The following is a 13,647-nucleotide window of genomic DNA, read 5'->3' as shown; positions in this document are numbered from 1 at the left end:
GTATCAGAGTGTTTTTTTGCTGTAGTTCATATTAGCTGTTTACTTAAATGCAAAAAAATATATAGTGCTGCACCCTGTTGGTAAATCTTACAACTATTTAATGCTTTTGTATATAATAGAATCAACTTTTTAGTTGAAACAGCTGACTAAATTCTTTAATTCCATTTAAATATGAATACTAATAAGGTTAACATGGGGAATTACAGAGCCACTGGGGCGGAGCCCGAGAGCATTTTTGAGATAAGAATATGCCTATATGTTAATCGGGGATGTGGGCTATCATCATGCCAAATTTCAGCCCAATCCATCCAGTGGGTTATGCGTGATTGAACTTCAAACAAACAAACAAACTCTTACATTTATAATATTAGTAAGATAACTCCTTAGTTTTAAGGTATTTGTATACTGTATTGACAATGTCACCTGTTTTATAGCATTGCTATATTTTGTAAACGTTATGTGACAATAAAGATTTATTTATTTATTTATTTATTCTGGCACAGAAACACAAAACTGCATTGGCCTACACAATTATTAGAATATTTCAGTGTTGCTTCAACCAAGAAAATTGTGAGTTAGTAGATGTATTAAACATCATTTGTTGTGACAATGAAATGTTGTAAATTTTGTGTATAGTGTAAAGTTTTGTGTTTCTAGTGCTAGAATGGACTACTTCTCTAGATAAGCCTCCTTTCCACTCAAAAATTCTTAAAATCAAGGACATTTTGCTCTACAATACTTTACATGCTTAAACTCACACTGAATTATCTTTATTGCTTTAAATAGAAAAAACTTATAGCAATACTGCCAATTTACTTATAAAATCAAATGTTAGTTCTTAGTTGCTAAATAAAATAAATGGTATCAGCAATCTGACACATACTTGTCCCCATTAGCATGTCAACAACAACCTTTATCTTGGGTAAGTGGTGGGAGTAACTTTTATATTTTATAGAGAAAATCACAACAGTTGCAATAGGCAACTTTGAAAATGAAAGTTTTACAGCAATGGCTAATGTATATTGCACTATTTTGTTTAGTTTAAGGGCCATAACATACCTACTAATTTTAATTAAAACTGTTTTTTTTTCAAAATCCGGTTTTCCGTCATTTTATGGTTTTTTTTTTGCAAATAACATAGGTTACAATAACTTTTAAACCGTAGGTTATTTTTACAGAAATGGAATACCATTTAGTTCAGAGTTAAAAGGGATATAACTGACTAAATTTTTATCAAAATCGATCAGCCATTTTTTAGAAAATTCAATTGTTTTATTATTTTATGGGTTTTTATGGAAAACCCACCTTTAAAACATCAAATTGCAAAAAATTTAAAAAATGTCTGGAGATGGGTTAGTGTCTATATACTAAATTTCATCAAAATCGGACTACAGGTGTGGTCTGTATCTCTGTACACATCCACACATATAGACAGACGTCACCTCCAAAACCACTTTTTTGGGTTCATTTCAGGGGGACCCAAATATATCCACTTAAAACTCAAACTCAAAATTTTTTACGAAAACAATACTTCCTCTATAAAAATACTATGTATGGGGGGAGAAAGTAAAAAATACAGAACCTTTTTGTATGTAGACACAGACTACTCTTTAAAAAAAGACTATACTGTAAAGTGACCCCTAATTAAAAGACTATTGATAACAGACTTTTTCTCAGTTAAAATGAGGTATTTTTACAGGAACTTTTAGTCAAGGTACCCACAAAAAGTAATTGAGGGAGTTTCAGTTTACCTTAAAAAGTTAATTTATGAGTCAGTGGCTCAGTCAGTCGAGCCGCACCATAAGCTGTGATACCAAGGCAGGGTTTGCGTCCAGTTAGTGCTATTTAAAATCACTGTAATTTCCACAGTTCATTTTCATACTGTACAGGCTCGCCCCTTGCTTTGCTTCGTACACTCTTCACCCAGACATATGAGACCCATGTGTATGAACAAATTCAAGGCTAAAAAAAAGACCTCCAACATCTTCAATTTGATATTGCTTGCCTGTAATTGTGTAAAAAAATTGCATAATTGTTCATCAATTACACCAAGATACTTTGAACATATTGAAGATATCTTTGAAGTGGACTATTTGAACATAATTAATAATTGAAGATTGTAAATGTTTGACAGTGACTATGTGTACACACGCAACAATGTGACACAAGCAGTAGAAGAGTCCTCAGCGGGATCAGGGGTCTATCATGCTGTCATTCTGCTCATATTGGCCCTTATATTCAAACTGGTGACTGTCATCTTCACTTTCGGCATGAAGGTAGGTCTGTTTGAAAGCAGCTGGATTATCATTAACACTAATACCGAAGCCCTACCTAGGCTGACGTTAACCGAAACCCCCGGTCTGTGAGACCCCATTTGAAAGTTATACAGTGTACACTGTGATAAGATTTAAATCCTCAATCACCTGTCTGCAACTCCTTAGATCTTCGGCCATTGATCAGATTTAACAGCCTACCGAGCCTAAACCTAGCTCTAAAACTTGAACCTAGTAGCTTTGACTATCAATACAACTAGATATTCCATCCCCATGTTAAATTTGTAGCCAAATTTTTTTTCAAAGTCGTCACAGTTGATGTGAGCCACCTACAGATTGCGCTGATCTAAATTACTAAAGGCCGGTATCCACAGTGTGAGGCTGCTCGCTGCGAATGCCTCGTGCCATCTGCCTCAGGGTGAGCTCTTTAGCTGGCAGCTAGTTTGTAAACATGAATGCTCACTGCGAGCACGCGAACCACCCGCTTTGCTTTCCATAACACTTCACTAAATCTCTGATCATGTCTTGACAATCCATGATGACGCACAATGCTAGTATGTCAATGCTAGTAGTTTACAGCCGTTTTGGTTGAGTTGTACATGGCATTGATAATAATTGTAATGTAAGTTTGGCTCAGTTAGTCCTGTGTCAGATAAATCTAACGTTGTAGCCCAAATGGTTATTAATTTGGGTTATCTCCTTACAATTTAGATGTTTTTTCCACCTCAGTACTGTGATGAGTAACGAGAAAAAGTAAAATCAGAATACTATTTTTATCATGATTTAATCAATTTAGGACCATTAACAAAACGGTTTTTAAAATGTTTTTCACTATGATGAAACGTATTGTTGTGCTTGTGTGCAGGTGCCGTGTGGATTGTTCATACCCAGCCTATGTCTGGGAGGTATCATTGGACGGATAGTGGGCATCTGTGTACAACAGTTGGCCTATCACTACCCTCATATTTGGGTGTTTGGGGGAGAGTGTGTCTCGGGTGATGACTGTATCACACCCGGACTCTACGCTATGGTCGGGGCAGCCGCAGTACTTGGAGGGGTCACCCGGATGACAGGTGTGTTTTTTACTTTAGCATTTACTTTTGTAATTAAATAATAAACAATATCTGTGTAACCGAGTAAAATTTGAAACTACATTACTTCGTAGTCAGTTTTATGTCATTTACTAGCAACAGAGCACGCTGTGGGATCGAGTTAGGTATTGTTTTATTTTACAGATTCAGAGCTTTCTCCAGAGGTCTGTCTCTAAGCGCTTTTCATTTTAGTTCCGAAAATATTGTAGCAGACAGCTGATGTGCGTATTTGTAAACAGCTTGGTTAACCTTAAACCAATGACTGATGTGTTTTATTACGTTTATCATTGTTTTAGTGTTAAAAATCAAAAGTAGTGATATACGTGGTGCATTATAAGAAGATTTAAGCGATTTTGAATGGCTGGTTGATGATCCTGAAGAAGTAGGTAGTGATATTTTATTTATTTAATATTTATATTTAATTTATATTAGTTATTTAATATTTTATTTATTTAAGATAATTGTTTCAAGTTGTTTTTAAAGCAAGCTAGTCTTATATAGAAAGGTAGAGAATAAGTCAAAACAACAAATAGCAGATCTTGACAAGAAACAAGGAAAACCAGAGTGTAATATGGAGAAGACTGACCAAGGGACAAAGTACATTGTTATCTAGAACAAGTTTATCTCTATGAGCTGCAGACAAGCCAATTTTTCCTGGCTTTTGCAGCAAGCTTTGTTTATGAAATGTTGTAATATTTTTGAGATTTTCCAAATAAATAAATAAATAATATATTGATGTAAATTATCAGCCAGATTCCTAGCTATGGTTAGGCTATGCATTCTTAGCTAAACGCTATGTACTGAAATCTGTTTTTTGCCCATAACTTATTTATTTGCAAATCTACTTCCTTATATTATTATATATTTGTAATCCTCATAAAATTCAGAACAAAGTGGCTATTTTCAAATATTTATAGGCCTATAATTTATACAATTTCACTGAGCGCAAACTTATTTTTTTTTTAATTTTCCAAAATATTTTTTTTTACCTAAAAAAATTTTTTGAAACAAATGTTCCTTATGTTTTATGTATAATATTGAAGCCCATGATTTTCCAAACAAAATGGTATGTAGAACAGTATAATTAACATTGTTTTCAAGCTTCTCAGATACGTTTTAATGAAACCTTGCAAATGAGCAAAAAATAGCCAGACATTAAGGCCAAAACAAGGGACACTCGGAGGGTTGAATACAATGGTCTCTGGAAAAGTAGTACTATGCTTTATTTACAAAAAAGTGTAAACAAAAAAAAACTCAAGGAAATAATAATACAACTATCAGCTGTTAAATTAATACGTGTTCCGTATAGCCTAATGCTATGTTTTTGAATCAGAAAACTTTGATGTTTAACAAAGATTGGCAAAACATTTTGAAATCTAACTGTCTATTGTCCACAAGTTGGACCGATGGCCTTGATAAATGGTTTGAACGCAAAATTACAATGACTAAATGCTTGTCACCTTTCAAAGTGTATAATGGTTAGGCATTTGAGTATTTAATTAGTAATTAATCAGTGTTTGTCGAGAATAATTTTACATTTGGATGGTTCTGGTGTCAGACTCAGAACTACTAGAAAACTATTTAATTTGCACATTATTTCACCATAACATTGACTTACAGAATATTTTGAATTTTTACTACACCTACATTTATCTTAGTCCTGTGTACAGGAATTACTGTTAAAGCTCGTAATCTTTGACATCAATTTTACCAATCATCATATCCAGTTGGAAGGTTTTAGTATGACGATTGGGAGTAACCATAATCCTTTTCATTATTAAAGTAATGTCTATTAGTATTTGTATTGTTGTGTTATAACATTTACTTTGTGTGGTGTAGTGTCGCTGGTGGTGATCATGTTTGAATTGACGGGTGGAGTCCGCTACATCGTGCCTCTCATGGCTGCAGCAATGGCCAGCAAGTGGGTAGGTGACGCTCTAGGCCGCCAGGGTGTCTATGACGCTCACATCAACCTCAACGGCTATCCCTTCCTGGACAGCAAGGAAGAGTATGCTCACACTGCTCTAGCCGCTGACGTCATGCAACCCAAGTATGAACTTTTCTCGCTCAATTCTTGAGTATTTTAAACTAGTCATGTATATATTATTTCCTATGATGAAATTACTGTTAAATTAGTTGTTGTTCGTTTCACTCGTAGTGAATTTCCTCAATGGGAAGTAGCCATTATACGTCCACTAACTATACTTTTTTTGTTTTATAGTTCCCAGAAAAAAAACAAACAATCAAATGATATTATTTGTACACTTCTGTATGCACTGTAACCTATATCATTGACTATTGGATACAGAAGAAGAATCCCATCTATTAATATGGAACAGCTGTCGCCAATTTTTTACTAAAAACTAGTGTAGTTGTGTGAGCCAGTCACAGATTGCTCTAGTGTCTAAAACTCTATTTTGTACCTTATTTTTTGTTACTGACGTAGTTACTGGGTCATAACAGTTAATATAGCTCATAATAAGTCATTTCATCAGTTTGACTTGGTAAAAACCATCGTGTAATTGGCAGAAATCAGTAATTCATATCAGTGCAATCTGTAGGTGGCTCACATTAACTAAGACACATTTGATCAAAAACCTGACAAAAACTTTAACATGGGGATGGAATTCCAATTTTCTTGGGATTCAATATATCTTGTAAACCATTATCTATTTGAATGAGTTTTTTAACCGGTCAAATCAGGCTGCAGGATATTTTGTACCCAAAAAACTGTATTTTCTCTAAAATGTAAAAGATATTTTACCATTCAAACCACCAAATCCAAGCATTTATTTTTCCTACAGTCACCCGACAAAGTTGGCTTCCTTGTACTGTTTATAGTACAGAAAGCTGCTAATTGCTGCATATTTATACTTTGCCGTACGGTTTATACTTTGTCGTACGGTTTATACTTTGCCGCACATCAGGATTCCAACGAAACAACACAAAACAGCGTGGTTCTATAATGCACGTAATCCGTGTACGCTTGGAAATAGGTTGGCAACACTTAAAGATAATAATACTATGAGCAGCTGATTGACTATTATAACTTCGATTTAACCTGTCATTTAGTGTTTATAGTTTCGGTATTTCTGAACTTTCTGGACATTTCTTTTAAAATGTTTTTAAAACATTCCTACGATCTTAATACACAAGAAAATACCTTAAAAGCATTTTTTTAGGCGCGGAAACCACTTAAAATTACAAAAACATACGGAACTATATTCTCAAAACGCGGAAAAAAAAACGAGGAAAAATAGCGGAGTGATACGGACCGCGGGTACTACTTTCTCTAGGGCACCATTTGTGTTGCCAGCTGAACCTAAAAACGTGTTGTATAGTGTTTGAAAGACTAATTATTTATATGCTTTATAGTGACTGTAGGAAAAATATAATGTGTAACACGAGTGAAAAAGGCCTTTGCTGCACTCGAGATCATTCCCCACTCGCCTGCGGCTCGTGCGTAAACATTGCTCTCATGTGCAGCAAAGTGCCACTTTCACCACTAGTTACACAAATAACTATTGCTCATTGTTATTCTATGCCATTAACTATCTATTCTATACTATTCTATAAAAATCTAATGGTGTCTGTCTGTATGTGTATTACTAATAGGTGCAAAAACTACTGAACTAACTGGGCTTAAATTTTACAAAAATATAGTTACCATACCAAGGAACATTATAGGACTATTCACATTTCGATACTGACCGTAGGCTTCGCCCCTTTGGTTTTAAAAGTTCTTAGGTGAACATTTTAAAAGTAAATATTGATTGGTCTCCATGGTTGTGATGAGAACACTAACAATGTTTGTTTACATTTGCTTTGACATTTAAATATAAACAAGAAGAACTGCTAAACTGCATATTTCACAATTTCAGACAGCTGATACAAAGAAATAATATTTTACATAAATATGAGGTAGGTTTATTTTGATCTAACATTTTATCATGGATTATTTATTCTAAAACTATGTCAATGATTATAGAAAAAAAGATTTTATAACCGTTGCTGTATCAACTCCGGCTCTGCTTTGGATTTTTTAAAGCGTCTTAAGTTAATAATCTTAAGTGAAAATAATGTTATTGATATGTTTTCATGGAAACAGTATGAAAATTACAATGTATTGATGTTTTGTATGAATTTGGAGGCTACTTTAAATAAATTCAAACTGCTTCATATGTGTTAGATTAACTATAATTTGCATATCACATTGTTTTTTATATGTATATTTAGGTAAATTAAGTTATTGTGTTTTGCTAAACCTATGCTCAAATTAAACTAAAGAATACCATCAATAACTAAATTGTCTTTGATTTTTGTTTTCTAAAATCTGTTGTATATGTGCGGTAATACAAAATACTCTTATTTTATCTTAACATAGCTTTCAGTTCAAATTTTACTTTATTTGATAAATTTATTGTTTGTGTTTTGCCACACCACTGATTAAATTAAACCAAGGAAAATATCATAAAACTAAGCAGTACCATAGATAAAACATACTCCCTTAGTAGATTTCTCATCCTAATGGAACAGCTGAAGACAAATTTTATTGTTAGTTCTGTACGGTTTATGTAGAGGTCGTGTTTTGTTTACAATTTGTTTCCCGTTAATACAGTCATTTAAAACCTCGTTTAACCAAATAATACGATCTAATCATAAACAATAAATTGTCCCTTAGTTATTTAACCAAACAGTAAAGCACAAACCAAGAAATTAGCCCTAAAATAATAGAAAAAAAATTGTTGACACTAGCGCCCAGTGTGGCGTACATGAACTAGACATGAAAAACGAGCTTCAAAATTTACAATGGGATGAGAAGTCTACTTGTGTTGGTTAGTCTATGGCAGTACACAGTGTTCTTTTGTTTCTAAAATCAATGAAATATCTGTTACTATGTTTTCCTAATGGTAAGTGTGAAAATGTAAAGGCAATGGACGATGGAACTGAACAAAAGAACTGGTTTGTATATTAAGTTGTTTGTTGATATTTTTGTATAGTAGAATCAGAGATGCAATGAAACATATTCTGTATTTGCTATTACATTTTTTAGTCCTTGATGCTTTGATAATCATATTAGTTTTGTCTGCTGTCTTTAATACTAAATTATTTGTTTGAAATTTTTTATAGTACCTATGGATATAGTTTCTTTAATATTTCAAAAGACTGTATTGATAAGGCACAGTAATATTTCTAAAGTTTATAACAGCTGACTTAGTTTTGCTAATGATTTATTGTGAGTGAAAAAACTGAAGATGAAAGGATTTGTGATTTAACCCTCCGAGTGTCATGCGTCGCTGCAGCGACGCGTAACGCACTTTGTATAGTGTCGTGCGTCGCTACAGCGACTCGCGAACACTGTTTACGGCGAAGGCTCTATGACTAACTGAATCGGACTGTACTGGATTGAGTTAGGTATCGTTCTTTCCGTAATATTCTAAGCTTTCTCCAGAGGTCTGTCTCTAAGCACTATTCATTTTAGTTCCGAAAATATTGTAGCAGACAGCTGACTGAGCTGACGTGCGTGTATTTGTAAACAGCTAGGTTACCCTCGGACCGATGACTGATGTGTTTTATTACATTTATCATTGTTTTATTGTTAAAAATCAGAAGTAGTGATATACGTGGTGCATTATAAGAAGATTTAAGTGGTTTTGAAGTGCTGGTTGATGATCCTGAAGAAGTAGGTAGTGATATTGATGTAAATTATCAGCCAGATTCCTAGCTATGGTTGGGCTATGCATTCTTAGCTAAACGCTATGTACTGAAATCTGTTTTTTGCCCATAACTTATTTATTTGCAAATCTACTTCCTTATATTATTATATATTTGTAATCCTCATAAAATTTTTAACAAAGTGGCTATTTTCAAATATTTATAGGCCTATAATTTATACAATTTCATTGAGCGCAAAGTTATTTTTTTTTTAAATTTTCGAAATTATACATTTTTTTTACCTAAAAAATTTTTAAAAAAAAAATCTTCCTTATGTTTTATATATAATATTGAAGCCCAAGATTTTCCAAACAAAATGGTATATAGAACAGTATAATTAACATTGTTTTTAAGCTTCTCAGATCAGTTTTAATAAAATCTTGCAAATGAGCAAAAAATAGGCTGACATTAAGGCCAAAACACGTGACACTCGGAGGGTTAATATAAAGAAGACTTAATATAAAGATATTTAAATTTAATAATTAGTATTTTTGCAACTTCAAAATTGAAATTTAAAATGTCAATAATAAATTAAAAGATGTGTAATTAAGGGAGATGAAGGTAAATCATGTTCAAGTTTTACTCGAAGATTTGGTCAGTTTTTCTCATATCAGCCTCCACAAGATTTCAAATTAATCAAAACCAAAATGGTGGTATCCACTACTTACCAGATTTAAAAGTCATAACTTAAACGTTTCTATTAAGGCTATAAAAGTCGAATTTTGTTTCTAAAAGCATTGGCGGATCTGTAACTATTATATGCAAGAGATAATGATTAAAATGTTTCTATTTTGTGTCCTCTTCCCGTTGCAAAGCACGGGTACAACAGCTAGTTGAGAAATAAAAGCAGTACTTAATCTCGCATGTTGTCCTTTAGGAGAGTCCATTAATTATTGATGTAGATCTACTTCATCCATTATTTATGACCAAACATACAACTTACATTTTTCCTTTTAAAACTTTTACTGAATGTCTCCAAATTATTATTATTTAATGCTTATTATTGATTTTATGTTTTTATACATAACAACAAGCTGATATTGAACTTAATTAAATATTCCACTGACACACGTTGTGTTTGCAGGAGAAGTGAGCCACTCAGCATCCTGACTCAGGACTCAATGACTGTAGAAGACGTAGAAATTCTGTTGAAAGACACAGAACACAAGGGCTTCCCTGTCGTAGTCTCACGAGAATCTCAGTACCTGGTCGGTTTTGTGCTCAGGAGGGATCTCAATCTCGCCATCGGTATGTGCTTTTGTCCTAGTAACTTTTGTTCATTGTATCAATGATTGCCAAACACTAAACAGTAAGTGTTGCAGTTAAGTCATGTTCGAATTAGATTAATACTTAAGTGTAGTTAAGTTTTATAAAAAAGAGCTGCCAAACACAAAATCTTACAAAATTGTATAACTTAGTCAATCTAGTTACAACATGACTCTGTGTACAGAGAATGCTAAGCGTACAATGGAAGGCCTACGGGGAGACTCTTTGGTGCTGTTTGTGCCGGAAGCGCCAGGGTTGGCACCAGGAGCGCCGGCACCGCTGCCACTGGCGCGGATACTGGACATGGCACCCATCGCCATCACTGACCAGACACCCATGGAGACTGTCATAGACATGTTCCGCAAACTGGGACTGCGGCAGACTCTGGTCACTCATAATGGGTGAGTTTTTAGATCTTCACTAAGTAGTAATTTGTACAGACCTAACCAAATTTGGTGTACAGTAGGCTACAAGTCTTTGCAGTATGCGGTAGATGTGATACAGCAAAGTGGTATGTAAAAGAAAACTGCGTAATTTGAGGTCTACTTTTAACACAGCAAAAATTATGAACTGCGGGTACACAAAACCACAAAAACTGGAACCACATATTTTGAGGACTACCTGCATTAATTTACAGTAAAACCCCTGTTAACCTAATTTAACCGGGTTTCGAAACCCGGGTTAACCAAAATTGTTCCATAAAATAATACAGAGCTGTAAAATGCTTTAGCAACTTCAGTTGTTTAATTTAAAGTATTTTCTAACCCATTGTAGCATTTTTATAGCTAAAAATAAACACTGAATTATGCATTGTCTTAAATTAATTTTTCTTGTACACCGTGGCACTTCATTGGCTAATTTTTGCATATTATAGGCTCTTTGACACCTCAGAACAAACAAACTAAAGAAACTTCCCTTATCAAAGCGTGAAGGGGTGGGGGGGTAATTTGTTTATAATTACTCCGTAAACTCCCCTCTTAGGGAATAAGCTATTTTAGTTAAAAATAACTTTTCAAAAATATAATTTTATGCAAGACATCAATAATAGCTAAAACAGTCTCTATGCCAAGAATTTAATTTGTTCAATAAAGGGGTAGCAGTTAGCTCACCGTAGAAAAAATGCATATAAGGTAGGTCATAGAATGCCAAGTAGCTTATTGCCGCCTTTACTTTCTGCTTTGCCGCTCTCCAGTATTCCAATCAAACAACACAAAACAAAACAGTGTTTTTTTATAAGGCGCGCAATACGTGTAAGAAACGTTTTGCCGCTGTCCAGTATTCCAACCACACAACACAAAACAAAACAGTGTGCTTTTTTAAGGCACGTAATACATGTACGCTTGAAAATAAGTTGGCAACACTTATTATACTGAGACTACGATCAGCTGGTACAGTGTTTCACATCCTTTTGAGTATTGATACTAAGACTTAACCTGTTGTTTCGTGTCAACATTCTATTTTCGTTCAGTGCTTGGATTTCACCTAACCTGAAAAAACTTGATGTTTAGTGTTTGAAAGACTAATTATTTATAAGCCTTATAGTAACTATAGGAAAAATATGTGTAACGTGACACACTCGAGAAGCTTCCCACACACGCCTGCGGCTCTACCATTAACATTTCTGTCATGTGCAGCGAAAAATAACTATTGTATATGCTCCTTAGGCATTAACCTTTATTTAGTGTCCATTTTGTTTGCTACCTTTTACAAACATATTTATTGATTGGTTGGCTTTTACAATAACCTATGAAATTTAACTAATATCATCTATAAGTATTAAAACCCATCGATCCTGCCCTGTACGCCAAGATCATGGCAAAGGGTGGATTAGTATTTTCAATGTATGTATTGTTACAAATGTTCTAAAGAACTGTTTTTATGGATTCATTGGATATGTTACATGGTGTGTTTCAGTCGCTTGTTGGGTGTGATCACCAAGAAAGATGTGTTGCGGTACATCAAGCAAATAGACAACGAGGACCCCAGTACCGTGCTGTTCAACTGAACTCGCATCACTTCACTCGGTTGATTTTGTGATAACATTAATTTTTATTCTCAGTGTATTATTATCGTAATAAATTTTACTCACCCTTTTATAGACCATGGTTATATATAGTCTTTCAAGAGGAATCCTTAGTCAAAAATGTTGCATGAAACAGGTAGTATTATTTAAGGTATAGGATATCTTTTACGATATTTTCGGCTACTTAAAATGTTATGTAGGGCAAGTGATGGTTTTTCTTTGAAAATTATGGTTAGTTAATTTGTTTAGATTATGCAATTTTGTAACTGCTATGAAATTTGTTTTCGGTCATAAAAGGGTCGCCTATATTTATTTTTAATTTTTACTATAATTTTATGTAGTCTTTACTATGGTTAATTATGTGTGTAAATACATATAAATATTTATACTAGGCTACTAGAGGATTAAATGTAAATTGTTGAAGAAGAAATGTTGATATGACGATAATTTCATACTGTTTAAATAGTTTTAGTCTAATCTCATAGTTATTTCAATATGCAATAGGTACAATAATTGTGTATGTCTAACATTATTATTATTTGTTGATTTTATATTTGTTTTCAATTGTACTGACCATAAATGTTTCTAATTGTTTCATGGTGATAAATTAATTTTATATTGATATTCAGAGTATTTATTTCTTTATTATTTAATATATACATGTATACTTTTTTAAATCAATAGCCTTGTTTTAGTTACTTATTCATGTTCATAATTTTATTTGTAGTAATAAAATTTTAAAAAATCTCTTGGTTCTTAAGGAGTTTATTTTAACTGCCTTGGAAATGTATTTTCATCACTCCTCACCGAAAGTAACTATTTTCGATAACAGCTGACATCAATGAAAGTAGCCGTTTCCTAAGCTCTAATTTAGGGCAAGGGAAAATCGATCAGCTGATTTTCCCTCGCTCTAAATTTACTTTCCCTCGCTCTCAATTAGTTTTCCATTTATTCACTACGCGCGCTAGTGTTTTGTTACGGTTTAATTTAATGATTCAAATCAGCTGTATGTATTGTTCAAAGTAGTTTTAATCTTTTTTTTTTTGTTTGAAGTATTGAGAAATATACGAAGGTTTCCTTTAGAATATTTTATTTTATTTTATGTTTTAAAAATCAAACAAAAATGAACATAGGTTTACTTTTAGAAGATTTTATTATATTTTTATGTTTAAACAAATTGTTTGATAGATAATTATTGTAATATTACTGATGAGGTCTGCTATTCTGTGTTAGTGTATTTTTGCGTCGTGATGAAAAGTATCGTTCATAACTCGTCCCG

At 33.3% G+C, this 13,647-nt stretch overlaps 1 protein-coding gene across 1 annotated transcript in view; it reads left to right on the top strand.

Annotated features, from left to right (window-relative positions):
- The window catches only part of LOC128994468 (H(+)/Cl(-) exchange transporter 5-like), a 60,391-nt gene extending 47,276 nt beyond the window's left edge, over positions 1-13,115 (top strand). The window contains exons 12-17 of the mRNA XM_054419043.1: positions 2,135-2,276; positions 3,139-3,346; positions 5,204-5,414; positions 10,164-10,327; positions 10,530-10,746; positions 12,260-13,115. Of these exons, the coding sequence (XP_054275018.1) occupies positions 2,135-2,276; positions 3,139-3,346; positions 5,204-5,414; positions 10,164-10,327; positions 10,530-10,746; positions 12,260-12,350 (1,033 nt within the window). The 3' untranslated portion in view covers positions 12,351-13,115. The remainder of the gene's footprint in view (positions 1-2,134; positions 2,277-3,138; positions 3,347-5,203; positions 5,415-10,163; positions 10,328-10,529; positions 10,747-12,259) is intronic.
- Positions 13,116-13,647: the final 532 nt, after the last annotated feature.

Source organism: Macrosteles quadrilineatus, unplaced genomic scaffold (genome assembly GCF_028750875.1).
Source record: "Macrosteles quadrilineatus isolate MER2022 unplaced genomic scaffold, UCM_ALF_1.0 Scaffold_5__1_contigs__length_97177068, whole genome shotgun sequence".
In the NCBI taxonomy this organism is placed as follows: Eukaryota; Metazoa; Arthropoda; class Insecta; order Hemiptera; family Cicadellidae; genus Macrosteles; species Macrosteles quadrilineatus.
The sequence above is the reverse complement of the archived record's forward strand: the minus strand, read 5'-3'. Positions and strand labels throughout refer to the sequence as shown.